The 27432-nt window shown below is 53.9% G+C and overlaps 1 protein-coding gene across 3 annotated transcripts in view; it reads left to right on the top strand.

Annotated features, from left to right (window-relative positions):
• The window catches only part of LOC118228115 (regulator of G-protein signaling 12-like), a 48117-nt gene extending 27497 nt beyond the window's left edge, over positions 1 to 20620 (top strand). For 2 of the 3 annotated variants that reach the window (XM_035419411.1, XM_035419413.1), the window contains exons 4-17: positions 5144 to 5165; positions 9871 to 10040; positions 10139 to 10231; positions 10490 to 10633; positions 11326 to 11505; positions 12410 to 12560; positions 13118 to 13215; positions 15500 to 15700; positions 16465 to 16538; positions 17152 to 17278; positions 17507 to 17603; positions 17841 to 17908; positions 18434 to 18575; positions 18932 to 20620. In XM_035419411.1, the coding sequence (XP_035275302.1) occupies positions 5144 to 5165; positions 9871 to 10040; positions 10139 to 10231; positions 10490 to 10633; positions 11326 to 11505; positions 12410 to 12560; positions 13118 to 13215; positions 15500 to 15700; positions 16465 to 16538; positions 17152 to 17278; positions 17507 to 17603; positions 17841 to 17908; positions 18434 to 18575; positions 18932 to 19509 (2145 nt within the window). In that variant the 3' untranslated portion in view covers positions 19510 to 20620. The remainder of the gene's footprint in view (positions 1 to 5143; positions 5166 to 9870; positions 10041 to 10138; positions 10232 to 10489; positions 10634 to 11325; positions 11506 to 12409; positions 12561 to 13117; positions 13216 to 15499; positions 15701 to 16464; positions 16539 to 17151; positions 17279 to 17506; positions 17604 to 17840; positions 17909 to 18433; positions 18576 to 18931) is intronic. The other variant, XM_035419414.1, reaches the window with a different exon arrangement.
• The last annotated feature ends 6812 nt before the right edge of the window (positions 20621 to 27432 follow it).

The raw sequence follows: 27432 nt of genomic DNA on the forward strand, positions 1-27432 counted from the left end.
AGCTCCGCTCGGCTGTTTTAGCCAATAGAATGAGGGGAAGGGCTGTGCATTGATGAAAGGCATTGGCTGCACCGTGCTGAAGGCACAGATAAACTGTAATGCGTGTAATTTGTGTCCGCGGTCACTGTTTGACCTCTCCTGTGTAATTACAGCCTTTCCCAATTGTTTTAAAATGTGCATTCCTAATGCACCTGACCTTTCCCCCCCCAGCATGGTTTGATTAGGATGAGGAGAAACAGCTGGGCAGTCACAGGAGGGGGGGGGGGTCTGCTGCCACCTTCTAAAACGTCCTGCAGATTCCGTCCAGGAGAAAGGCAGTTCCGCCTGTTTAATTATTCACCGCTCGCTGCAGCTAATTAATTTAGTGTTTCTCACTGAGCGTGTGTGCCTGTAGGTTTTCACTAGTTGCCCTGGTCTATGTTCAGTAATTCGGGGGCTATTAGTGTTTTTTGGGGGGGGGAGTGTTGGGGTGGTGGAGTCAGTGTTGAGCTCCTCACCGCACCACAGGAAGGGGCGGGGCTATGAGGCCCACACACAGACCCAGTGTGAGGGGTGATTGGAGGAGATGGGGAGGCGATCATCACCGAAGCCATAATCTAATAATCAATAAAACACACAAACGCATTCATTACACTCCATACCGCTCTGTGTCCTTTTATGGTCTTCCATTTCTCAGCGAATGACTGGTGCTGTTCTGCAGATGAAATTTTATTAAAGCCATATTAAATGTATTTTTACTTTCAGACTTGGACAGGGAACGGGTGTGTTCCTGTTGTAACAGCTGTCGGCACGTAGGAGGCGTAAAAAGGGGATTTTCTGTGGGGTTTGAAACGAGTGTGTGAGCGTTTACCACAGCCTAGCCTATCTGGCAGGGGAGAGGGGATAAGCTAATGAGTGTGTGTGTGTGTGTGTATGAGTGTGTGTGTGCGTGCGTGCGTGCGTATGGGTGCATGTCAGTGTGTACGTGTGTGTGTGTGTATGTGTGTGTGTATGTGTGTGTATGTGTGTGCGTGTGTGTGCGTGTGTATGTGAGTGTGTGTACGTGTGTGTGTGTGTGTGTGTGTGTGTGTGTGTGCGAGTGTGTGTGTGTGTGTGTGTGTGTGTGTGTGTGTGAGTGTGTGTGTGTGTGCGAGTGTGTGTGTGTGTGCGTGCATGTGTGCGTCTGTGTGCATGTCAGTGTGTGTACGTGTGTGTATGTGTGTGTGTGTGTGTGTGTGTATGTGAGTGTGTGTGAGTGTGTGTGTGTGTGTGTGCGTGCGTGCGTATGGGTGCATGTCAGTGTGTGTACGTGTGTGTATGTGTGTGTGTGTGTGTGTGTGTATGTGAGTGTGTGTGAGTGTGTGTGTGTGTGTGTGTGCGTGCGTGCGTGCGTATGGGTGCATGTCAGTGTGTGTACGTGTGTGTATGTGTGTGTGTGTGTGTGTGTGTATGTGAGTGTGTGTGAGTGTGTGTGTGTGTGCGTGCGTGCGTGCGTATGGGTGCATGTCAGTGTGTGTACGTGTGTGTGTGTGTGTATGTGTGTGTGTGAGTGTGTGTATGTGAGTGTGTGTATGTGAGTGTGTGTGTGTGTGTATGTGTGTGAGTGTGTGTGTGTGTGTGTGTGTGTGTGTGTGTGTGTGTGCAGCTCCTCAGGGCTGGTGTGTGAGAGGCGACGGTTGTCAGTCGGGGTTCTGTGCAGAGCGATGTTCTCAGGTCATGAGGAAAGACTCCAGCTCTGGGACAGATGTATTAAATTACCCTCGTCTTGCCGCTGGTCCCTGCTCCTCAGTCTGTTCAGGGACGGTGTGCTTCTCATTTGGAGAGGAATTCACCCGCTGCAGCCCAGCTTCACGTGCAGCCCAGCTGCGTGCAGTCTGAGCGCTAACGCGGCTCAGCGTTCAGCCCATTCTGAGGGGGGGCGGGTAGCAACCGTCTCGCTGAGAGGAAGGCGTTGAAATTCAGCAGAATGTGGCCTCTGCACGTAACGGTCGCATGCAGCCCCTCCTTCAAACTCACCCCACCCTCGGGCGGGTGAACCGCTGTTTCTCAGGATGCTCGTTGGCTTTTATTTTGGATATGAGCAGGAATGAAGGCTCTTATTTTGGCAGGGCCCTCCCTGCCCACACGCCGCTCCTCTCTCATTAAGAGCTGAGCGGTGGAGCCCGTTGCGTGTAGGCGCGGGAGTGGAGGCCGGTTCTGCTGACCGCGGTCTGGCTCCCTGCCACTCATCTGGTCCTGGTTACAGTGAGCGGTGTCTGACACCTCCGCCCCCCCTGTCTCCCCATGACTCTGTTTCTCCACTATGCCGCCCCCCACCTACGGCACTGTGGGTAATGGCTGAGCGGCAGTGCCGCGTAGGGTTAGGGAATGTGTGATTAGAATGTTTTTATCGGAACATTCTAATGCTGATGTCACAGTCACCGCTGGCGACTGCACTGAGTTCCAGAACACTGACAGACCAACAGAACACAACATTCCAAAAGGCCTGCTCTTCAGAGAGTTGAAGCAGGGCGGCAGTGTGCATCCGGCTGCACAAATGCATACAGTGTTAAAATGGAAGTTGTGCGACCTGCTCTGGATAAGACCTGTCTGCTAAATGCCTGAAATGCAAGTGTAATGGTTTGATTCCTGTCACATGACTTGGTGATGTGTGAGCCGATAGGCTAGGACTCCACACAGTCAACAACTGTTAAAAAAAGGAGAATAAAAAGAAAATTGTGCACAAGACTCGAGCAGCAAGCTGCCGTGCTGCCTGGAAGAAGTTGCTGGAGAAGCGGGGGTTGAGCCCACAAACAGAGCAACGTGCCGTGTGCAAAACAAAGCCCTGGTCTGCCCATAGCCAGGAGAAGCCTTGATCTGGGGGTTCTGAAGTGCTGTGTGTGACTGAGTGCTTGATTGGTGTGAAATGCTAGCAGATCACAGGGGTGGGGAGGGCGGTGTGTGACAGACACTTTGAGGGGGCTGTGATGACCTTTGGTTGTGAGGTCAGGGGAATTGTGCAATGCCCACGTCCTCTGCCTATTCAGGCTTTGAAGAGGCAGCATGAAGATGTGCAGGGTTTTGATTGGTTCCCGCTGACGTGCTGTGTCTTTGAACAGTGCGCTGCCGTAGAGAAACGTCCCGGCGTGGAGGCTCTCTCTCTCCTCACCACATCACACCTCCCTCACCCCAAACCTTCCGTTCTCACTGCCGGCAGCGCTGTGATCTCCACTTCCTGTAAACTCGTCTGTGTGTAGGTCTGAGCCCACAGGAGGTCCATCAGTCAGGGTTACCGTACACATCCTGCACATCACGGAAACTGTGGGAAGCTTTTTATTACTTAATTAGTACATTTTTTATCGAATTGAGTGGCTTGTGGTTATCAGTCTCTGTGCGGATGACGTCAGGTTTGAGAGTCTGTGGACACTGCTGCTGTGGTGGAAGGTATCTGCCCTGTACGGGTCCTGGTGTGTTTGTCATTAGTGCGTTTTTCAGCGAGAGCAGCAGACAATGGCGGACACCAGCACAGCGAGCGCTAACCGGCACAGTCCTGGAACTGATTCCCCCCCCCCTTGCCCCCCACCCCCCCACTGGAAAACACGGAATGCGGTCAGCCAGCTGGACGGGGGCAGCACCAGGGTGGGGAGCGAGCATGTGCTCGACCATGATTGGCTGCTCCGCACTTTTCAGCCCTGTTCTCCTGTATTTGCATTTCAAAATAAGAGCCATGTGCCCTCATTCCAGCAGCAATACGTATAGAAATGTTTTTATAAAAAGTTGTGCATATACTAGTCATATTGCAGTCTCGCAACCCGATCACTTTCCTACGGGTAATTGCCACACACACACACACACACACACACACACACACACTATTGCTACACTTTAAAATGACCAATGAGACGTGAAGGCAAAATTAAGCGATCACCCACAAAACAAGGCCTTAACCTTTTAAAGTGTGAGATCACACATATGTGATTAGAACGTTCTTAGCTGAACATTCTCCTGCTGATGTCACAATCACTGCTGGTGACTGAAAGCAGTGGAGTTCTAGAACACTGACTTGGAGCACTGAAAAAGCATTCCAAACTGCTTACTCTGCAAAGGGTTACATTCCCCCCCAATGAGCTCTGCGTGGGTTGCCAGGTTAATCCAGGACGCCCCTCTAGGTACAGTACCCTACCGCAGCGCAGAAACACAGACGTGCCCTGATGGCTCAGCGCGCACATGCCTCCCGCTGAAACCCCCGCTAATAAAAACAGTGCTTAGGTACTGCATTCCTGTCACACACGTGCTCCCGTGTCCCTGTGCGGACAGTCAGAGAGGACAGGGCTGTCTCAGCTGAGGCCCTCTTAATGATCGCTCCCATGGAGCAGACGCTGTAGGCACAGCACCGGTTTTGGAGAGTCCGGACCCCACCCTCGTTGCAGCTGCCAGTCCGGACACGCCCAGCTCAGGGGGGGCGGAGCCTGTGGGCAGTGACGCATGCGCCTGCGTCCGACATCAGCGGCGCCAGCCCATTTATCAATTTATCATCAAGCGCTGTTTATAGTACCAGCTTTATGAGCTATTTCTGCTCACATTAGCAAAAGACGTTAGCGATGGAAAAATCCGTCGCTGGTGTAACTATGCGTGCAGTTCCTGTGTCTGTGGATGGGTTTCAGTGTAGGCCTGTGTTCACTTGACTTCACAGCCTGTGTTTTCGACATCACATGTGACTCATAAAGTGACTGCAGTGTGTTTATGGGCTGTCTGACTGCTGGAGATAAGCCTGGCTGTGTTTGAGTCACAGCCTGCCCTGATGTGCTGCTCTCTCGTCTGATTGGTTACCTGGGTGAATGTCATACAAGGAAGTGGTCTGCTCATCCAATCCCCGGCCGCTACCCCCGCACTCCCCCACCCCCCACCACCCCCGGTCTTGCCACATTGCTGCCTTTTGTGTGGGCGGGGTTTGATGACAGGGCTGTGAAAGGGGCGTGGCCAGGAGCAAAGGTGGGAACGGCTCGGTGTGTGAGGGAATGGGCCCAGACGCATGTCATTAGTCAGTGTGAATGAGTCGGCGCGCGCACACACACTCACACTCACACACACAGGACATGCCCTCGGACGTTACGGCCTCTCTGCTTCGCTGAGTGGGGAAATGAAGGACAGCCGCTCATTCATGTCTCTCTGTGCTTTCTTACAGTCTGCAGCGGTCTCCGATGGCGGTAAGTACACCTCCGCTAATCCCAGCATGCACTTCTGCTCAAATTAGCTCCAGTGTCTGTATTTCTCTTTCTTTCTCTCTCACTCTCTCTTCTTCACTCGCTCTGGGAATTCAGTCTCTAGCTTTGTGTGTGTGCATGTGTTCCTGTGTGTGTGTGTGTGTTTCTGTGTGTGACTGTGTGCGTGTGTGTGTTTCTGTGTGTGTGTGTGTGTGAGTGTGTGTGTGTGTGTATGTGTGTGTTTCTGTGTGTGTGTGTGTGCGTGTGTGTGTTTCTGTGTGTGTGTGTGTGTGAGTGTGTGTGTGTGTGTATGTGTGTGTTTCTGTGTGTGTGTGTGTGCGTGTGTGTGTTTCTGTGTTTCTGTGTGTGTGTATGTATGAGATTTAACAAAGGGAGCCAGCAGCACCCAGCAGTGAACAGCTGTTGCGCTCCTTCAGTCTCTGTTTGATTAGATTAGCCTGCGCTCCACTCCGCCAAGCATTGCATGGTCTGCCATTTGGGGAAGGGCTTCACAGGGTTTGCATCGCTGCACAGAGAACCCCCTCAGTATAGCACACCTGTGTATGCATCAGATTACCCCCCAGCACTCTCTCCTGTGTGATATCACCCCCCCCCCCCCCCCCCCCCCCCCCGGCGCTGGGACCCTTTTAATCCCAACATCGAACGCTCCGCCGCTTTTGTTCAGGAGATATTAGCGTCTCTGTCCTCCCCGGCTTCACTGGCTCCTGCAGACAGAGCCAGAGCACGACGGCTTCAGATAACAGCAGCTCACTCTGTTAGCCAGCCGCTAACCAGATAAACTACGAACGAGATGGGAGGAGGGGGAGTGTAGCAAATCAAGCTGAATTTAACATGACAACCTTTTTACTACTTTAAAAAAAAGTAGGGCTGCAGATGCATCCAGTATATTTGTTTTTAATGTGCGACTTGCTTCCTTCGTAATGTTGAAGTGGTCTGGTCGGTTCACATTTAGCTGTAAATTTCCTCTGCTTTTTTATTGCCGATGCTCATTCTGTCCTGGCGTGGCATGCTGTGCGCACGTATCTGATTAGCCTGGTGCAATGGTTGTGTGCAGGAGGCAGACGTCGAGGCAGGGCATCCCCAGGTCTGCTCAAACAGTACTGAGTGAGATTACATCCCCAGGTCTGCTCAGACAGTACTGAGTGGGATTACATCCCCAGGTCTGCTCAGACAGTACTGAGTGAGATTACATCCCCAGGTCTGCTCAGACAGTACTGAGTGAGATTACATCCCCAGGTCTGCTCAGACAGTACAGAGTGAGATTACATCCCCAGGTCTGCTCAGACAGTACTGAGTGAGATTACATCCCCAGGTCTGCTCAGACAGTACAGAGTGAGATTAAATCCCCTGCTGATACTTCTCCTGCATTCCTCTCCCAGGCTGCCAGCCTTCCTAAGTGCTCACATTAATATGCATGCCGTGGCCCTGCAGGTTTCCCACTGGCTCCCGGAGAGTTTCTCTGAAAAAGGACAAGTGATTCACTGTACTCTGTCTCTTTGTATCCTTCCTGGAACCATGTAATGGCTACTAGAAATCAAGACTCGGGGAACGCGTTTGATTGGGACAAAAGCACACAACAAGAGGTCCTTACCTCAAGGCCGTCTAATGAATAGTTAGTACAGCGTGTCTGGTCAACAGCGTCCCTGATTGGTTCAGAGTAGAACCCTGCGTAGCTGTATTCTGCTGTACTTACGCGCACATGAGATGTTTGCGTTGGTGGACCATCCAGCGGGAAACCCCGGGGGTGGGGGGGGGGGGGGGGGGGGGTCGTTTCCGTAGATGGAGTTCATGGCAGCTCTGAGAAGCGATGGAGCGTGCTCTCGCGTTGCCGTGACTCTGCCCCAGGTTAATTTCAGAGATGGCGAATCGGTGCGGAGCGGAAGATCCAGGCGCTCGCTGAATTTGAGCGCGCACCGTAGCACATGAGATGCGCGTTAGAATGTGTGCGTGCATTAGGAGGTCTGTGACATGCGTGCAGATTTAGGGGTCTTGATGTAAATTTCTCTCGCTCTTGGTTCCCTGTCGTTGATGTTGGCCAGTCCCTTCCGAATAATCCCAGTTTTTCTGTGCTTCGCTGCGAATTGTCCTTTAAAGCTTTGATCTCCCCAAACAGCTAGAGGGCGCTATGCCTCTCTATCCCCGATGTTCCCCGGCTTGCTTTACCAGTTCTGCTTCTTTGTCTTCCCCTGGACCAGAGGAGCCGTTTCCTGCGCTCACAGAAACGTCGCTAACGGCTGCACCCCCCCACCCCCCCACCCCCCCCCAGGGCGGGAACACACTCCGGTTGAATATCAGCGCGCACTCACCAGATGCACTTTGGCTAACGCTTGCTAACGTAGTCAAGCTTTTGCCCACAACTTTCACTAGCGTTGGCTAACGGGCTAAACGGGTTGCGCGTAGCAAGCAGAGTGGCTGTAGTGGAAGACGGTACACGTGTAAAACGGTAAGTCTGTTTCACTGCGTTCTGGCAGCGGTCGTGTTTGTTCCTCGTATTTAGCGGTAGAGCCGGCTGTTATCTGTCCGCGCTGCACTGCGCTCGCTGCACGTTCCCTCCACACGAACGCACGAGCGATGGCGGTGAGGGAAGGGCGTCAGCGGCAGCCCGCGCCGTGGAAACGGCCGGCACAAGGCCGAGCGTCTGTTTGTTTGGATAAAACAGATCGACAATAAAACACCAGTGACCAGAGCTGCAGCAGAGGGGTCGTGACCTTTCCCCTCTGGGGTGGTGTCCAGGCGCCTGGCGAAATTGAGCCGCTTCTGGTTGGAAACCGGAGGAGGAACACGAGGACACGGTCGACCATATTTGACCAGCGGTCTGGGCCGGATTGACCTGGCCGCTGGACCAGACCGCACCAGGCGTTCCTGTGAGCTTTTTATGTGCTTATTTTATTTTTAGTCTTCACTTCATGTGAAGTTAAAGAAGCTGATGTCATGATGTCATCCCTGGTGAAGGTCTGAGGAAAGCTCTGGGTGCTGTGGACAGTGTGCACAGTGTAGCAGGGCGGTGTGGAGATGTTCTGATACTCACACCAGACCTCACATCCTCTGTGGCTGCGATTGAAGGCCTCACCTTTCAGTGTCTAACCTTTATCAGCTACGCGTCAGGATGGAAGAACCTGCTGCTCATTCTCTGTTTCAAAAGGCACTTTGCAAATTTTACGTGAAATACAGAGTTGGTACCTTTTATTTTATTGTTTTGTTTTTAATTGGGTGAATAAGTCACCAGAGCGAGCATCATTAATAATGCAGGTTTGTGTCACAAGATGCACCTGCTGGTCATTCAGTTTTCTGTGAGGCGATTCGCGAATTTTACGTGAAATACCGCGTTGGTACCTTTTTTGTTGTTGTTTTTTTAATTGGGTGAAGCGGTCGCCAGAGCGAGCGTCATTAATAATGCAGGTTTGTGTCACGAGACGCATCTGCATTTCTGCCGCTCCGTCCCCTCCCCTGACGCTCAATAATTCATCCGCCGCTCTCCGGGACTTTGTGTGGGTCGGCGTATCCGTTTTCCCTCTCTCTCTCTCTCTCTCTCTCTCTCTCTCGGGTACGGGCGCTCACACACACACTGCGTCCTCCTCCTCCCGCCATGTCCACCCGCCTGCCCTTGCCACCCGCTCGCGGCGGCCCCCGCCCTCGCCCCCGGGGGGCGCTCTGACGGTCTGGGGGATGGAGCGGGGGGCCTGGCTTCCCCCTGGCCTGAGGTATTTGGCGAAATGGCCGCACACGGGCTCCTACCAGCTGTACCCGGGTAAGCTGAGCGCGCTCAGTGCAGCGGTGTCTGACTCCTGCGTCGGTGGGTCCGTTCGCCGTCTTGCAGGCTTTTTGACCGTACTCGTTGCGGGTTTGTTGTGGTCTTTTTCACGGACGCAGCGCTGCTTGTTGTCTGTTTTGTGGACGCAGTGCTGCTTGTTGTCATTTTCATGGAAACAGCGCTGCTTGTTGCTGTTTTGTACCTTTGAAAGGGCAGGCAGGGGACAGAATGTGTGTGTTTTAGCGCTATTCTGTAGGACCAGAACCGTTCAGGGCGTGGCAGTGTGCGGGTGTTGGGATGGCTGACTAGCGTGTGTGTGAATGTGCTCTGTGTGTGTGTGTGTCCCTCCTTTCTGTGCTTTTCCTGTTTCCCTGTTTAAGGACCTGAACCTTCTGAACTCTGATCACCCTCATATCTCACATGCAGTGTGTTCTTCACACCCAGACACCTGTGTGTGGATTCTAGTTGGATTTTAACAGTGGAATGTGTTTATGAGCACGCAGTGTTTGGTCAGTAACAGTGTTTAATAGTAAAGTGTTGATGAGTGTAGTGTTACTACGAGGGTGGCGGTATAGTATAATGGGTAAGGAGCTGGTCTTGTATTGGAGCTAGTTTGATTCTCAGGGAGGACGCTGCCATTGTACCCTTGAGCAAGGTACTTAACCTGCATTGCTTCAGCTGTATAAATGGATGCAGTGTAAATGCTGTGTAAAAAGTTGTGTAAGTTGCTCTGGATAAGAGCGTCTGCTAAATGCCTGTAATGTAATGTAATGTGTAGTGTTTGGAAAGTAATAGTGTTTAATAGCATTGCGTAGCGCCCTCAGGGTGTGTATGGGTAAAGCGTGTAACAGTAAAGGCTGTAAAGGCTGTGTAATGGTAAAGTCTGTAACGGTAAAGGGTCTGTAGCGGTAACGCCGGCCCTGCTTCCCGCCGCAGAGCTGAACAGCGGTGACCTGAAGGGCTGCGGCAGCGAGAACAGCCTGAGCAGCAACGCCAGCCTGCCCAGCGTGCAGAGCCACCGTCGCCATGGCGAGCGCCGCGTCGCCAGCTGGGCCGCCTGCTTCGAGCGCCTCCTGCAGGACCCCGTGGGCGTGCGCTACTTCTCGGTACGTCCAATTCCCCCCCCCCGTCTGTCCCCAGAGCCCCCCCAACCTGCCCCCAATCAAACGTTTCACCTCCTCCCCCCCTTTCCGTTTTTCCTCAGGAGTTTCTGAAGAAGGAGTTCAGCGAGGAGAACATTCTGTTCTGGCAGGCCTGCGAGTTCTTCAGCAGCGTCCCCGAGACCGACAAGAAGCAGGTACTAGCGTTAGCCTAGCGCTGCGTTAGCCTAGCGCTGCGTTAGCCTAGCGCAGTCAGGCGACGCTCACGGACGGCGCTTTCATATGCAGTGACCCAGCGGCGGGTGGCTTTGCCGTGACGTTGTGTGTTATGATCCCTGCTGTCCGTTTGCTTAAACAGGAGAGGAGTGTTTTTCTGCTGTTTTATAAACTCTGCTGAGTGCACTGGCTCTGTGATTACCCTGCGATTAATCCCCCCCCCCTCGCCCCCCCCACAGCTGTCCCAGAGGGCGCGGGAGATCTACAACAGCTTCCTGTCCAGCAAGGCCACCACGCCGGTCAACATCGACAGCCAGGCCCAGCTGGCCGACGACATCCTCAACGCCCCCCGCCCCGACATGTTCAAGGAGCAGCAGCTGCAGGTTCGGGAGGGGTGCCGGGAGGGGTGCCGGGGGGTGGGGAGGGGACATACTCTGAGCTCTCAGCCCTGTCTACAGACACACACTGCCCCCTAGTGGCTGCCCGTCTGCAGCGCGGCGGCCCGTTCGCGGACAGGCGGGCTGGGCTGGGCTGGGGGGCAGGGGGTTCCAGATGAGGATCGGCTGTAGATGAAATGTAAATGGGCGGGTTGGTCGGTCCGCGGCGGGGCGATGGGTGCGCTCGCTGGGGCAGATTAGATCAGCGCACGCTCCAGCGCCCTGATCTCAGCGGCTCAGCCTGCGCTACGCGGCGCTCAGAGACTCTGTTCCGCTGCGCGGTCCCGCTGGTGTTCCGCCAGACGTGCGTTTCTTCTCGCCGAGCGTGTCCGTATCCCGCGGATATCCCAGGCCGGGACCGTGCGGATATCAGCGTTCCGGAAAGGACTCTCCCGTTGGAATCTACCGTTGTTCTGGCCATGTGATCACAGATATTACACTCCCAGCAAATCCACCACAGAGCCTTAAATATCCTGCACTGCACCCTGGGAGTCCAACTGACTCCTTTATGTGTGAGTGGGGTTAAAGCGGTTGAAACAGACAAAAATGAACGCAGAAAAATCTTTCTCTCCCCCTCTCACACTCTCTCCCTCTCTCCCTTCTTTCCCGTCCTCCTGTCAATCCTCCTCCCCTTTCAGATCTTCAACCTGATGAAGTTTGACAGCTACACCCGTTTCCTCAAGTCCTTCCTGTACCAGGAGTGCATGCTGTCGGAGGTGGAGGGCCGCCCCCTGCCCGACCCCTACCACATCCCCAGCAGCCCCGTCTCCAAGCACAGCACCAGCTCCGACCGCTCCAACCTGTCCACACCCAGAAAGGTACCATGGCCACGCCCTCCACCTGCTCAGCCACGCCCCCACCCTCTCAGCCACGCCCCCCACCCTCTCAGCCACGCCCCCACCTGCTCAGCCACGCCCCCCCCACCTGCTCAGCCACGCCCCCACCCTCTCAGCCACGCCCCCACCCTCTCAGCCACGCCCCCCACCCTCTCAGCCTCACACCCCCCACACGTGCCACACACACACTCACACCCCCCAGCTTCCTGCCTTCCATCCCCTTCCTGCAGGCAGGGCATCTGTGGCAGTGGGAGGGTGTTTGGCGGTGTGGGCGGTGTGGGCGGGGGGTGGGCGGTACACGGTGGTATGTGGGCGTCACGCTGTGTATTCTGTGGGTGATGTGCATCTGCCTGGCGTGCGGGAGGGAAAGAGAAGATGTCCTCTGCATTTTTACATTTTCTCTCTTCAGTCTAAGTCCTCTTCAGTCTTGGTTGGCATCATGCACACTGTCAGCGAAACCACCTACCCTGGCAGACAGCGTCCCTGTGGTGAAAACAGAGAGAGAATAGTTATTAAAGCTGTGCTGAGACATCAGCAATCCTGTGTGAAACTGCCTTTGCTGTGCTGGGGTTTGGAATGTTTGTTTTTTTCAGCATTCTAAGTCAGTGTTCTAGAACACCGTCGCTTTCAGTCACCAGCAGTGACTGTGACATCAGCATCAGAATGTCCAGTTGAGAAAGGGAGTGAGCCGCAGGGTTTCCTCAGGCGGCCGTCAGGGGCGTTATCAGGTTACTGCTGTAGGCGTCTGACGTCCAGAGAGCGCGTCATTCCCTGCCCAATCCCAACCGCCCCTCAACCCGCTGCTGCCGTTCCCACGCGCACGCTGGCGGCTCGAGCTCGCCGAATCTAAACGAGGGCGCTGACGTGCGTCCGTCTCTCCCCGCAGGAGGATAAGAAGTCCAAGTCCGGCCGGTCGCTGAACGATGAGAGCAGGGACGAGCACGCGGACAAGAGGAAGGGGATCTTCTTCTCCTGGTCCCGAAACCGGAGCTTCGGAAAAGGCCCCAAGAAGAAAGAGCTGACCGACTTCAATTACAGTGAGTCAGGGGCCCGATCAAGGCCCGAGCAATCAATTACAGTGAGTCAGGGGCACGATCAAGGCCCGAGCAATCAATTACAGTGAGTCAGGGGCCCGATCAAGGCCAGAGCAATCAATTACAGTGAGTCAGGGGCCCGATCAAGGCCAGAGCAATCAATTACAGTGAGTCAGGGGCCCGATCAAGGCCAGAGCAATCAATTACAGTGAGTCAGGGGCCCGATCAAGGCCAGAGCAATCAATTACAGTGAGTCAGGGGCCCGATCAAGGCCAGAGCAATCAATTACAGTGAGTCAGGGGCCCGATCAAGGCCAGAGCAATCAATTACAGTGAGTCAGGGGCCCGATCAAGGCCAGAGCAATCAATTACAGTGAGTCAGGGGCCCGATCAAGGCCAGAGCAATCAATTACAGTGAGTCAGGGGCCCGAGCCAAAGCGAATTACACTGGATAGCAAGTAAACGTGAACATTTTACCTGAAGGAGAAATACGTGTGGGTTCTGGGTGAAGCAGTGCACTGTGGGTAGGGGTGGCGTCTGACCGAACGCTGTGCTCCGCAGATTTCGCGGGCAGTAACGGGCGCCGGGCGTCTCAGGGCTCTCTCTCCTCCGGGGCCAGTCTGGAGCTGGCCACCTGCAGCTCGGGCGGAAAGAACGAGGTGAGTGCAGCCAGGACCCGCCGCCGCGCGAGCGCTAGCTTCAGCGCTAGCTTTAGCCGCGCGCTCTTACCAGGAGAGCTTTCATATCTGCAGAACGCCATCCAATGCGTCCTCAGCTCAGCTCGTCCCCTGAGTTACTTTTTACTGAAGTCACTTTTGCTATGCCGCAGTTTCCACTTGTGAATGTTTTGTGGAATGTTAATGAAAGATCATAAAAACAAAGGGGTAGAATAGTGAAAAGTGTATACAGCATCCCTCGGTTAACGCAGTCTGATATCGTACTTGGAATCGCAGTGCTGGAGGTTTTGTTTGTGCCGAAGCTGTGCGGTGGCTGGTTCGCAGACGTGAAAGTAAACATCGTATTTTTAGCGGGAGCTCTGGAATGCACACGGCCATCTTGGGAGCCGCGCACTTTTCCCTCATTAATAAACCCTAACGTAACCTTAACATCTGAATCAAAATAGCAGCACTCTAACATGTGGTGTATACATCTGCTCATATCCGCTGGGGGCTGTAAAAGTGATAGCTCACTTTCTGGGCATTTTAGATTTTTTCTTTTCAGTTTTGGTGTGTGTTTTTTCGATTGGCCCGGTCAGACTTCTGTACGGTGAACGATATTTTCGATAGTGAATCTGAAGCTGATCTGCCAGCTTTACAATTGCTGGTATAGGGTGGTATGTATGCATTTTTAAAATAAACTCAGAGTTCTAGAATTCCACAGTTTTATTTACCAGCAGTGATTGTGACATCAAAATTACAATGTTCAGTTAAGAGCATTCTAATCTCATTTTTGTAACCTCACACCTTAAAGGGTTAAAGCAAGAAAATACACTTCAATAACTCCAAACCTGCTTGTACTGCCATGTTATTCCTCCAGAGGTTGCACGTGTGTATATAAACTGATTATTCTTTAAGAATTGACATTTAATATTATTTTCTGTCTGAAATATGGCCATATGCAGCCAGAGACTGCTGTACTCCTGGAAGGCTGTTCCAGCACAGTATTAAAAACAGGGATATTTATGGTGAGGAAACGCTGTCAGATGTTTCCCAGCTGACACAGAATGTCCTCGCAATGTTACTGGAATGTTTTGTCGACGTTATAACATTGCCACAACATAGCCGCAACATTGCGAGAAAGTTTTGTGTCATGTGTAAAGCCTCTGGAAAAACTACACAAGCCACTTTGGAGTTATTCAAAGTGCATTTTCCTGCTTTAGAACACAAACCCTCTAAATTCCTCAATAGCGCCCATTGCAAAGCCAATGGGTGCTCAGAAACTTGTACATGGCTAACACGTCCTTCAGTCGCACACAAAAACTGCCTCGGCCAATCAAAAACAGCCACTAAAACGGACGTAATGTTGGACAGAGTCCAGAGAAGGGAGCCGCCCCTTTAAGAGGCTGCGCTGCCGCCACACTGGAGTGAGGTCATTGTGACTGTGCTGCCCCGTGAGGCCCGTCTCCAGCGGTGTGCCACTCATTCAGATTCAAGCGCTGACTGCAGAAATGAGCTGGAACGATAACGATGGACGTTGTTCGGGTCACTCAGGGAGCGGTTTGGACCCGTGCGTTTGTTTATTGACATGTGTCCACCACGATTAAACATCCAGCAAAATGATTTGTAGTTCATCAATATAGTTATAGCTGCAGTTATCCTTCCCGGGGGCGCTCTTTAAAATGAGGCCAGCAGTTAAATGATTGGCCTGACTAATACAGCACACAGCAGCTGCCTACAGCGACGCGATGCAGTCGCTAATGGTGTTAGCTGCGAGTGGAGAATGGGCTTCATAGTGCACATTGCTCATCAGTCTGACTGAGCTGCCGTCTGTGACTGAAGACAGGACCGTGAATGTAGTTCAGAAAGAACTGAGACCTTATAGACCAGCAGCGCGTCCCTCTTCCCTCAGGCTAGAGGGCTCTTTAATGGCCCCCTGTCTTTAACGGGCTGTTCTGAAAGTCAGTGTGAGACAGGTGGAAAGTCCCGAGGTCAGAAAGTAAAGGTCCTGCCGTGTGTTTCTTCCATCCCATGAGCTCAGCCAGCTGACTTCACTCAGTTCCGCCTCCTGGCTAAAGAACTGTGCTCATTAGCAAATACAGGTGTTTGGAACAAAAACACCTGGGGAGGATTTTTACTTCCTGAGTTTCCACCTCTGGGGTTCTACTCCTCGTCCGCTCTTCAGTTGGTCTCAGTAATTCTTTGTGAGAGTTGGGGAACCCTGCAGCGGTGTCTGGTTGGCAGGGGGACTGATTTGAGCGGTGCACGCCTGTCTCTTCCTGTGCAGGGGGACGTGTCCAGGCACTCCATGTCGCTGCTGGACAGGGAGCGCGTTCTGAAAAACTGCACCATCAACATGCCGGACGGGTCCTGCTGTTCGCTGCCCCTCCGGCCCGGCCTGTCCGTACGGGAGGTGCTCCTGGGCCTGTGCGAGAAGCTGGGCATCAACCTGGCCGCCGTCGACCTCTTCCTGGTCGGGGGAGAGAAGGTAGACCTCCTAACCTACTGCACGCTCTGTTTTCCTCCAGAACATCTATGGTGGAGGACTTTCCTCATTCTCTTTACAGCTTGTTCGCACTCTGTTTTCCTCCTAAATATCTGTGGTGGAGGACCTTCCTCACTCTCCTTTGCAGCTGGTGCACTGTCTGTTTTCCTTGTATCCCTCTGTGGTGGAGGACCTCCCTCACTCTCATCTATGGTTTATATATTGTTTGTTGGCTTTAATTTCATGTTTTGAAGGGATGACCTCTGGGTGGTATATTTTAGCTGCAAAGAATAAGCGCACACATTCTGTAATGATTGGTCTGGTGGGTGCGGTGTACTGGAATTTTGGCTGAGAATCGATAGCAAAAATCATTGTTGGATTAGAATGTTTACTGACAAAATAAGTAATTGTTCCTCAGTAGTACTAATTGACAAAAGTCAGTCAGGTTCTTGACATTGTGATAAAGCAGTGAAATCTGGCAGAATACAGGAAATAAAAGTAATATTACTGTTATGCAATGCCATCACCAGCCCACCTTTAGGATATTGAGTCCAATTCTGTGTACAAAACTGAAAGAAAGATGTGCAGATTAAGCCAAATAAACAGGTTCCAGGCTGTTCCACAGTCCCTAGTGCGTTGTGAGCTGGGAGTATCTGATTCCTAATACTGTTTTCTGTGCATGTGTGTGTGGGTATCTTTAAAAATGATATGAAATGGATGGGTAATGCTGAAGTGTGTGTTAACGCCTCTGTGTTTGTCTTCTGTAGCCTCTGGTGATGGACCAGGACTGCGTGACTCTGAGTGCACGGGACCTGAGATTAGAGAAGCGCACTTTGTTCAGGTAACCTTCTTCACTGGTATTAGTTTCTTCTCCTTTCAAGAATAAGGTGAAGAAATGTAATTACCGCCCCTTTGTAATATTGGCACTGTGGGAATGATGTGGACAACAGTACAATGGAAAACAGCTTCTCAGAATCCACCCTTATTGGCAAATAATGGCATGATAATCACAATGTACAGTTTGTCTTTGGAGATATTCTGTGTATTTTTAGTATTTTCTTGACTTTAAAAAAAAAAATAAAACTTTTTCTGAATTTCATCGGTTCATGAATAAGGCTCTGTGTGTTGAGTACTGAGTGTCGCTCCTTTAGGTAACTGGAACTTGTTCCTTGTTGAGCTCTTCCTCTTCTCTAAGTTTACATGAGCAGCGGTGCGTTGCTTATCAGCAGGTGTGGTCTGAGGAGCCCTGTTTGTGGTTTCCTGTGTAACCCGGCTGTGTCTGAGTCAGCCTGTTATCTGCCCACTGATCAGGATATCAGCACACCTGCCTGCCTGTTTGAGCATCTCCGCCTCTCCCTTCTCCTGCAGATTAGACCTGGTTCACCGTCTCTCCCTCTCCCCTCACCTGCAGGTTAGACCTGGTTGACTGTGTCTCTCTCTTCTTTCACCTGCAGGTTAGACCTGGTGCCCATCAACCGGTCCGTGGGGCTGAAGGCCAAGCCCACCAAACCCGTCACTGAGGTCCTGCGGCCCGTCGTGGCCAAATACGGCCTCCACCTGGCGGACCTGGTCGCTACGGTGGTGAGTGGCGGCTTCTCTCCGCTCAGGTGTGCCTGTCAGGTGACTCAGGCTGGGGCCTCCACCTGCGATTCAGACCTACACCTGAGTCACATACACCTGAGTCACACTGTGCCTGCCCTGTATTACAGTAGATGGGCTGGGTGCTTTAGCTCTGAAAGGCTAGTTTAGCAGTGCTGTGTTTAGAGTGAGGCCGCCCTGCTTTACCTGTTCTTGTGTGTCGTCCTGCAGAGTGGAGAGAGCGAGCCGCTGGACCTGGGCCTGCCCATCTCTAACCTGGACGGGCTGAGGGTGGTGCTGGACCTGGCCGACCACGCCCTGGGGAAAGGTGAGGGGGAATTCTGTCCGTCCGTCTGTCCGTCCGCACGTTCCACACACTTACACCCGCTCCCTCTGTTCAAGCTAAACCATGCAGCAGGGGTCTCCAGCCCCGGTCCCGGAGAGCCGCTGGGTCTGCTGGGGTCCCCAGCCCCCCCTCCCCTCCCCCCCACCGAGGTTACACCCCCCCCGCCTCTGGCTGCTGTTGTGTTTCACTCTGTTTCCTGTGCTCTCTTCCCTCCTGCAGACCCGCAGAAGCTCGCTGCAGCGAAAAGCCACCCACAGACAGCGACGGCACGAAGCCAGGCGGCCACAGTAAGGGGTTTTGGGATTTTGGGTGTTGGGGGTCGGTCGGGTGGGGGGTGGGGGGTTCTGTGACGGGACGTTCTGAATGGCTCTGCTCTTTCCGGTCTGTCCTTCTCTGCCTGAGCTGGGATGCCTGCATTCGAACCGTTAACCTCTCTCTATCGCCCCTGCGGGGGGCGCTGTTTCTGACGCACGCGCTTCGCCTGGCTCTGCCTGCCTTAACCCCTCCGCTCTGCCCGTTTCCAGGGGCGTGGCTTCGGTCTCCGGGGCGACTGCGGTAGTCATGGTAGCGAGTGCACGAGAGTTTGGGTGTGGCTTAGCGGTGACGTTAGCGTAGCGTGGCTAGCTTTCCGGGCTCTGGTGTACTGTCCTGTCGGCCTGGGCTCAGAGGAGGCCTGGGCCCCCGAACTCCGCCCCCTCCATCGACCCCGCCCACGGCCCCGCCCACGACCACGTCTTCGGGAAGGAGCTCCCCTGCCTCCGCCCGCCACGCCCCTCCCCCTAATTTGGTGCATTGTCGTTGTCGTAATCCAGGGGGATGAGAGCCAATCAGGGAAGTGCTCTTCCATGAAAGCCCGGGGAGAGAGCGCCAGGGACCCGCCCAAATTCTCTCAGGACCAATCAGTGCGTAAAGAGAGGAGAAAGCACAAACACATTAATATAGACGAAGCCGAAGGTAAACCCCGCCCCCTCACCGCTGCACACTCGCGACTGTCTCTCAGTGTACAGACCAAGCTTCGCTTTTCTCTTCCGCTAACACCCCTCCCTCCCTCCCTCCCTCCATCCCTCCCTCCCTCTGTTCTGTACAAACCTGCAGCTGCTCACAGACTAATGTTGGGCTGTTCGTGCTCTGAACACTGTCCTGTCACACAGTAGTCTGACCGCCCTCACATTTAACCAACGTTTGCTCTTTTTTGGCACGGTGACTGTTTGTGTGTAAATGTCAGTTTTTCTTTTTGTTGTGGGAAGTCTCTCTCTTTTGGGTGCGCTGTGTTCCTAACCCCCTGACCTCTGACCCCTGACCTCCCGCAGAGTTCTTCGAGCTCATATCCAAAGCTCAGAGCAACCGAGCTGACGACCAGCGGGGTCTGCTGAACAAGGACGACCTGGTGCTGCCGGACTTCCTGCGCCTGGCGCCCGAGCCGTCCTGCTCCACGCCCCGCCGCGGGAAAGAGAACGGGGGGGCGGGGGGGGCGCTCAACGCCGCCCACCACTCCCTCAGCCTGGACTCCGGCCCCCCCGGCCCCCCCGGCCCCTCTGGGCCACACCGCGACCGCCTGCCCTTCGCCCCGCCCCTCTCCCCCATCCCCCGGAACGCGGACCCCCGGGCCCACCCCCCCTGGCCCAGGAGCGGCTCGGACTGGAGGGGCGAGAGCGTGCAGATGGTGGAGGACGAGAGCCTGGGGGACTTGACTCTGGTGGGGGAGGGGGACATCACCAGCCCCAACAGCACCCTGCTGCCCCCCTCCCCCCTGCCCGGCCTGCACCCGCACGGCCTGTCCCAGTCCCGCTACGCCCCCCCCCCCGGACAGCCGCGCCAACCCCCGCTCCAGCTCAGGTACATCGGGAGTGTGACCCCGCCCCTCTGTGTGCCGTGTGCAGTGCTCTGAGCTGAAGACCGGCACCAGCTGTCCGTCTGACCCCTGACTCCGCCCCCCTGCGTGCCGTGTGCAGTGGTCTGAACTGATCCCACCTCACTGACTCTGATGCACTTTATATTCAACACTAAATAGACTCTTTCCTGCTTCTTTTGTATTTTTTCCCCTTCCCCTTCAATCATGAACCGAACTGTTTCATGAATTTGTGTGTTTCTGACAATCAGCCGTGCCAGTTCAGCAGTGAACACACGCGTTGAGAGAGATCTTTACGCGCTCGTATGGCGCTGAGATACCGCCGCCCCAGACGCGCGGACGCCTGGCGGGCCTGCAGCCGCGTGCGTGTGCCCCGCTCAAAGACCTCGCACCCGCGGCCGTCCTCGTGACGCTGGGGGGGTGACGGGGCGGAGGGCGTGGGGGGGGGTGACGCAGGCACCCAGCTTGTGATCGGGCCCCGCCCCGCGTTTATAAAAGCACCACGTCCTCGTCTCCCTGGGGAGAGAGCGGCGGTAAGCAGGCCTCCCGGGGACCAAACGCGCTTCCGCCGCGGCGGGTAACCACGGCGACCGGCCGAACAAAACTGGACTGCTCAAAGCCCCTTTTTTAAGTTTTATTTTTTAAAGCAGGTTTCTCAAATTACTTTTGTAAATTATGTCAGTTATTTGGAAAAAAAAGTTGTTCTCATAACGGTACTTGTATTGTTCTATTTTTTTGTGAAAAACAAGGTTTTATTTTGTTTTGCCCCGCCTCCGCCCCCCCCCACCTTTCTGGTTCTTCAGTAAAACGCAATTCAACAGTGTCTGTACACAGGTACACTCCATTTCACCACCTTCTGTGGTCCCATTACACCTTTTTACTTCCTATTTTATATATTTTATTCTGTAATATATTCCTGAGAAGGCAAATAATTTATCCCTGTTATTTTTATTTACTGTTCAGCACTGCCCAGTGAAAAGTAATAATTATGTACATACAGTAGTTATTTTTTAGGACTAATGTCATTGTTGAATTGCAAGCCATTTTCTCTCTGGATAATTCCCATCTCCAGTAGATGAGCTCTGCTGATGAATTCCATGCCTGTGTGTGATTAGATTTAATAAATGTTAAAAGTCAAATCACAAATCTGCCTTCTATGCCATGCTGATCTGTAACCGACTTCCTGGTGATTTGAATTGTTCACTCCTACAGGGACTTGTTGTGGCCATTGTCATTGCCTTAAACTGCCTGTGCTGACACAGTCTCTCACTCTTAAACTGCCTGTGCCAACACAGTCTCTCACTCTAAACTGCCCACAGTCTTTCACCCCTCCAACCCCCCCCCCCCCCCCCACACACACACTGCCGTCGGCTGCAGAGATGCCCCTCCCTCCAGAGCGTACCCGGACGCGGGTCTCTGTTCGCGCCTCAGGACTGTGCGCGGATGACCCTTCAGTGCCGCGCGCCCGATGGCGGTGTGAGAGCCCGATGGCGGTATGAGAGCCCGATGGCGGTATGAGAGCTCGCTGGCGGTATGAGAGCCCGATGGCGGTATGAGAGCGCGGTGCGGTATGAGAGCACGGTGGCGGTATGAGAGCGCGGTGCGGTATGAGAGCCCGATGGCGGTATGAGAGCGCGGTGCGGTATGAGAGCGCGATGGCGGTATGAGAGCGCGGTGGCGGTATGAGAGCGCGGTGCGGTATGAGAGCCCGATGGCGGTATGAGAGCGCGGTGCGGTATGAGAGCACGGTGGCGGTATGAGAGCACGTTGGCGGTATGAGAGCCCGATGGCGGTATGAGAGCACGGTGGCGGTATGAGAGCCCGATGGCGGTATGAGAGCGCGGTGCGGTATGAGAGCCCGATGGCGGTATGAGAGCCCGATGGCGGTATGAGAGCGCGGTGCGGTATGAGAGCCCGATGGCGGTATGAGAGCGCGGTGCGGTATGAGAGCACGGTGGCGGTATGAGAGCCCGATGGCGGTATGAGAGCGCGGTGCGGTATGAGAGCACGGTGGCGGTATGAGAGCGCGGTGCGGTATCCAGGGTGTCTGCGGGGCTCCCACCGCCCTCACTGTAGCTAGCGAGCGCGCTCACCGGCTGCCTTCCGATTGGCCGTGCCCTCAGTGAAAGGAGCGGGATGCAGGTCGGCGGGCTGAATGCCTAGTTAGCGGCGCTTTGTCAGACGCGCGGCGGTTAGCGTTCCGCTAACAAGGCCCGCGAGCAGGCCGGGGCCGAGGCGGACGTGCCCCAGCTGGCTGCAGCTCGTTCATTTCCCCTTCATTATTCCCACAGACGAGGCCGCGGCGTTTAACCGGATCGCCCCGGTGCGCTGAGCGCTGCTTCCGCTCCCGGTTTGGCACGGCGGCCTCTGTGACAGAACCAGGAACGCCCACCGTGGAGCCGGTTATCTGCTGGATCCATTCAGCTTTTGGGATGAGAATGCGTTATGAAACGCGCTGATTAGTCACGTCTTACACACTCATATTCAGCAGCAGTTCACTGGAAAGTTTATTACGCAAGGGGGATCAGGACGATGCAGAGTTTGACAGATAATACTTTAGCTCAGTAATTAAGTGATTAAACGCAGAAGGATTGTAGTAATGAGCAGTTAAGATGGGTTAGTTTGAGGAGGGTCTGAGGGGCAGTGAATGTTTCGGGGCAGTGATCGGGCATCAGCGGGAGAAAGCTCACACACTCGTTCTCTTGGGCCCTGGCCAGTTAAAGGCATTAAAACCAACCTGCAGGGAAATTGCAATACAATTCAGTCCCTTTTAGTGGAGTGTGATTAACTCTGCACCTGACCAGGCGCCCGTTGTGAGCGGTCGGTGTGATGTTGACTCTTACTGTAGCAGCCGGGTCTGTAGCGCACGTGCGAGGCCAGGAAGACGCGAGAGGAGCGATGACCAAAGACGCTCCCGCGTCGCCGTCTCTTCCCAGCGGCCCTTTCCTGCTCGCACGCGCTGTCGACGTGCGTCCCCGCTCCCGCATCACGAGGAGGGGGGAAATTAAAGAATCTCTTCACACACAGCTCAAAGACTCTGCCCCCCGGGGCGAGATGGAGATTAGCAGAGCCCTGTAAACAAGGAGCGGATGCATCAAAGAGTGCGAAGTTCATTCTGGAGGGGGGGACCGAGTGGGGGGGGGGGGTAGACACCGCTCTGTACACAGTTTTATCAATAGGTCATTGTTGGAGAGGAGTCCGCACACAGTACACTTCAGAAAACAAAACAGGCCGGGCTATGTAACGTATCCCCCACGTGCTAGCCTTCACAGAACGGTTCATGGCTTGTGGGAAGCCATGGAAACGGTCTACCCACACAGGGTGACTATGTGGGGCAAGGGGGGGGGGGAGGGTGAGAGAGGGTGGGTGTTTGTTCATCGCCCCCCCCCCCCCACCCCCCCACCCCTGTTGACATTTTTCCCACTAACAATTCATGACGGCATTGTTGGTTTTGGAGTGAAAGGTCTGCCTGTCTGCGCTGTCTCGGCAAATGTTTCCCTTAGAACGACGCGTCAGATGTGTTTGACCGATGTGTCACTCCTAGATCGATGGACAACAGAACTGCTGTTTTAACTTTTTTGCGTGCGTTTTTTTTTTTTCGCCGCCTCTCAGCTTCTGTGTGTTAGGAGATGGCTCACGTCGTTATAAAAGCTATTTTAAATCTATTAAAATTTCTGCTAGTGCCGTTTTTATGGAGAGGGCTTGACCGACGCTTGTGTTGTCCCAGATTTCTCGCAGGGTGACCGCGTTCATTAGGGGGGTACACAGGTTGACGGGAGGCGTAGGGGCTGCGTCTTCCCCTGGCGTCGGGTGTGTCCGCGGCCAGCCCCTGACGGTCACAGCGAGCCCTTCGTACATATTTGCACACGGGAGTGGACACGCACGCGCGCCTCTGACATCAGCACCTTCGCCAAAAGCTCGTTCGCGTGGGAGGTTCCCGTGAGCGCGAGGCAGCGGCGACGCGACGGGCTGACCGCTTCGCTCAGCTGCGTGAGGAGTGCGCAGTCATCACCGGTGTGCTCGTTTGTCCGCAGGTCTTAATATCGAGCGTTGGCTTTAGTGCTATCCTGTAGTCAGTCTGAATATACATGTGCCCCCATAAACACAGGCCAAGCTCCTGTTTCATTGCCCAGACCCAATATAGCAATTACCGAACGCAGGCGCGAGGTTGCTGAACGGACAAGCAAGAGCAGTTCTGAAGCTGCTCGCGGTTCATCGTCCTCCACGAACAAAGAGGAAACGGACGTGTTGGAGAATCAAAAGCTTTTGTGCGGCAGAAGAAGACAAAGGAGTCTTTGTGAGGTCTCTTGTGGGCTTGTTCACGAAGAGGCCACCTTGTGGCCTTATGAAGTAACTGCGGGGGTGCACATTTGCGAAACCCGACAGGTGTTTTGCGGTCAGTTGTTAACCTGAACCTGCCCCTCAAACAGAAAACATGTTTATGAGTTGTAGCAATACTTGCGCTTTTGCGCGTGTGAGGTGTGCGTGCGCCCAGTTAATTTGGTCCGTGGGTTCTCTTTAAATTTGATCTGTGTGCTTTGGCTTGTCAAAATAAGTGCATGCTTCTCAACAGAGCGGATGCCTCAGCCAAATGCAGTAAGTCTTGTGATAAACACGGTGATTCATAGTACTAATAAAAATACAGTGACATGAAGTCTGAAATACTCAAGTGTGAGCTAAATATTTGAACAGCACAGAGAAATAATTTGGTGTTATAGTACATCTTGCATGAAGAGGATTACGGAGAAAGCCCTGTGGCTGAGATGCTGATGTTTAGAGCACCAAAAGCCAAAAGCTACTTCTGCTCAGTGCTGATCTTCGCAGGCCACTGGAACGTAGGTGGCCACAAGGGGGCAGTAAGTACATTATAATAGTGTAATGTGCCGCGTTTTGCTTCTGACTGCACACCTGTGATGTCACACACGTGAGCTGCTAACTTTGCCGCAACACATTTGCGCAGGACAGCGGGAGCTCCTTCACAACCCAGTCAAGTCTCCATTTTATTTTTAATTCATTTGTTGCCCCGATTCCGTTTCGTAGCGCTCAGTGATGCTTCCAGCAGCGTGCAGCGGGGCCTGTTTCTCTCTCTCACACACGCTCACACAGAACGGGTTGGGGTTTTCATGCCCCAATTAGCAGACGCGTCGTGTTTGGATTTTTTTGCTCTGTTGTTTGCGATAGCGAATGAGCAATTAGCCTGATCAGAGCTAGCGTGCTCGGCCCCGAGGGGAGCAGCATGGGGGAGCAGCGTGGGTGAGCAGCGTAGCGGAGCAGTGTAGGGGAGCAGCGTGGGGGAGCAGTGTAGCGGAGCAGCGTGGGGGAGCAGCGTAGGGGAGCAGCATGGGGGAGCAGGCTGGGGGAGCAGCGTAGCAGAGCAGCGTAGGGGAGCAGCGTGGGGGAGCAGTGTAGCGGAGCAGCGTGGGGGAGCAGCGTAGCGGAGCAGCGTAGGGGAGCAGCGTGGGGGAGCAGTGTAGCGGAGCAGCGTGGGGGAGCAGCGTAGCAGAGCAGCGTGGGGGAGCAGTGTAGCGGAGCAGTGTAGGGGAGCAGCGTAGTGGAGCAGTGTGGGGGAGCAGCGTAGTGGAGCAGCGTGGGGGAGCAGCGTAGTGGAGCAGTGTGGGGGAGCAGCGTAGGTGAGCTCGCGTTTCTTAATTGCCGGCCTGATTACGAGATCGATCCCGAAACGCTTTATCTTCTCGTGTAATTGTGTGCAAACATTTCCTCGGGGCCAGCGTGACACGCAAAGAGCCGCTGCTTCCCTTCTGTCAATGGGGGGGGGGGGGCTGGGGGGAGGAGGTTATCTTTTGCGGACAGAAAGTAATTATAAGGCTTTGGCTGAAGAATGATTTGGATAGGAGGGGTACACATAGGACTACTGCTTGCGATTTCATTAGGAGAAAAAGCACTAATAACCATCAGTGAACTAGAAGCCCAATGCTGCAGATACACTGTAATGATCAGCAGGAACTGAGACCTGCGTACCATAGAGATAAAGAGGGTCTAGATTGTTTTGTGCTGGATGTTTGTTACCAGGGCAGCTGATGAGTTTGGATTGGGGCCCTCCTCGGACCCTGGTGCTGGTACTGAAAGGGCGGTTCAGGTTTGTAGCCTGGTTGGACCCTGGTGCTGGTACTGAGAGGGCGGTTCAGGTTTGGAGCCTGGTTGGACCCTGGTGCTGGTACTGAGAGAGTGGTTCTGGCTGTGCAGGCAGTTCGGTTCCTACCCATGGATGTATGCCCTTGTGCAAGCCTATGTGCCTTTCAATGTTCACAGCTGAATCTGTCTCACACACACACACACACACACATGCACACACACACACACACACACTCACACACACACGCACAAGCACACTCACACACACACACACACACACACACACACTCACACACACACACACGCACAAGCACACTCACACACACGCACAAAGACATGCACACACGCACACTCACACACACGCACAAAGACACGCACACACTCACACACACCCAGATCCCATCTTCTCTCATGACCATCATTAGCACTGACACAGGCTGTAAATGTCAGATGTATGTATCAATCTTGACCAGGTTGCACACGTGTCTGCTCTCCCTGCTCATTTGCATCCGACTGAGCCATTCGTTAGTTACATTCCTTACTGAACCAACTTCCACCAAGGTAAAGTGCTCGTGCGCTGGTCTGTAAAAGTACAGCGTGTACCCACGGTATGGAGCTCAACGGTGCCCCTAGTGGGCTCTGTGAAAGTGCAGCCCGGACACAAGTTTTAATTACAGGCTCAGACCAGCAAGAGCGGTACGGCTGCCGGTGTACATTACAACTGTGAGACTATTTATCATGTGATGCTGCTACTATAATCTACTATAGACTTAGTAGAGAGACACACCTAATGTTACCATTAAACCAGCTGACCAATAGGAGGACAGAAGTCCAGCAGGGTCTCGGGGGGATTCATGTTTGTGAACCTGGTAAGGAGTCAGGTGCCCTGACTGCAACGCTGCACGGCTGCCCGACTGTGTGAACGCTGGGAGTTAACCCAGCATATATGGCATACAGAACATGGGCATGAATTATGGAACAGCAGCAGAAAAATCCCTCTGTAGCCCTCTCACCCCTCGCTGGAAGAACTCGTATCCAGATAAGCCTGAAGACCTCCCCTCCTCCCCAACCTTATGCCTAATTTCACAGACCCCCAAATCCCCCCCTTGCAGCTCTGTGACATGGCAACCCGTCCTTAGGTGAATCAATCAGCCTGCTGATTTGACTTGGTTGCCAAATCTAAATCCACGGGCAGCAGCCTATCAATGGGGGAGGGTGGGGAGTTGGGGGGGCTTGTGGAAGGCCAGTAGGGGGCACAAAGAGGCCTGAGGTTACCCCCCCACCCCACCCCTGTGATGAAGGCAGAGCGCCGGACCCAGAGCACGCCTGCCCCCCCAGACGGGGGGCGGGGGACGGGCTCTCTCAGCGGCTGTCTGCGGCGTGCAGACCGGGCCGCTCTGGGGCCGGTATCGATCCCGCCTCCGGTCGATGGGGTGTGACCGACCGGCACCGTGCCGCCTGCGGACCGCCAGACAAAAGAGATGCTGCTAATTCAGTTTGGAGATTGCCGTGGTAACGGGATGCGGTTTCCAACGCACTCGCGCGGACCGCTGGCCGTGTAATTGGCTGGCTGCTGTGTGTGATGCGAAAGAAAGGGCTCTAAATGTTATATAAGTTATATAAAACGCTGCAGTGGTTTCTTTGTGCTGCGATTCAGGGAGAGAGCTGGGCTTTATTTTGTTGATTGTTATTCTCTAATAATGGAGGCTAAAGAAAAGTTGTTTTTCTTCTCTATTTTGGGGGGGAGGGAGGGGGGATAGAAACAGCAGAATAGAGGACAGGGATCCAGATTCACTGGGAGGGGCTCATTGAGTTGCAGCAGAGGGCCAGTAGGTGGCAGTGTAGGTGAAAGTTGTTGGCAAGCCTGTT

This window comes from Anguilla anguilla, chromosome 5 (assembly GCF_013347855.1).
Source record: "Anguilla anguilla isolate fAngAng1 chromosome 5, fAngAng1.pri, whole genome shotgun sequence".
NCBI classification, from domain to species: Eukaryota; Metazoa; Chordata; class Actinopteri; order Anguilliformes; family Anguillidae; genus Anguilla; species Anguilla anguilla.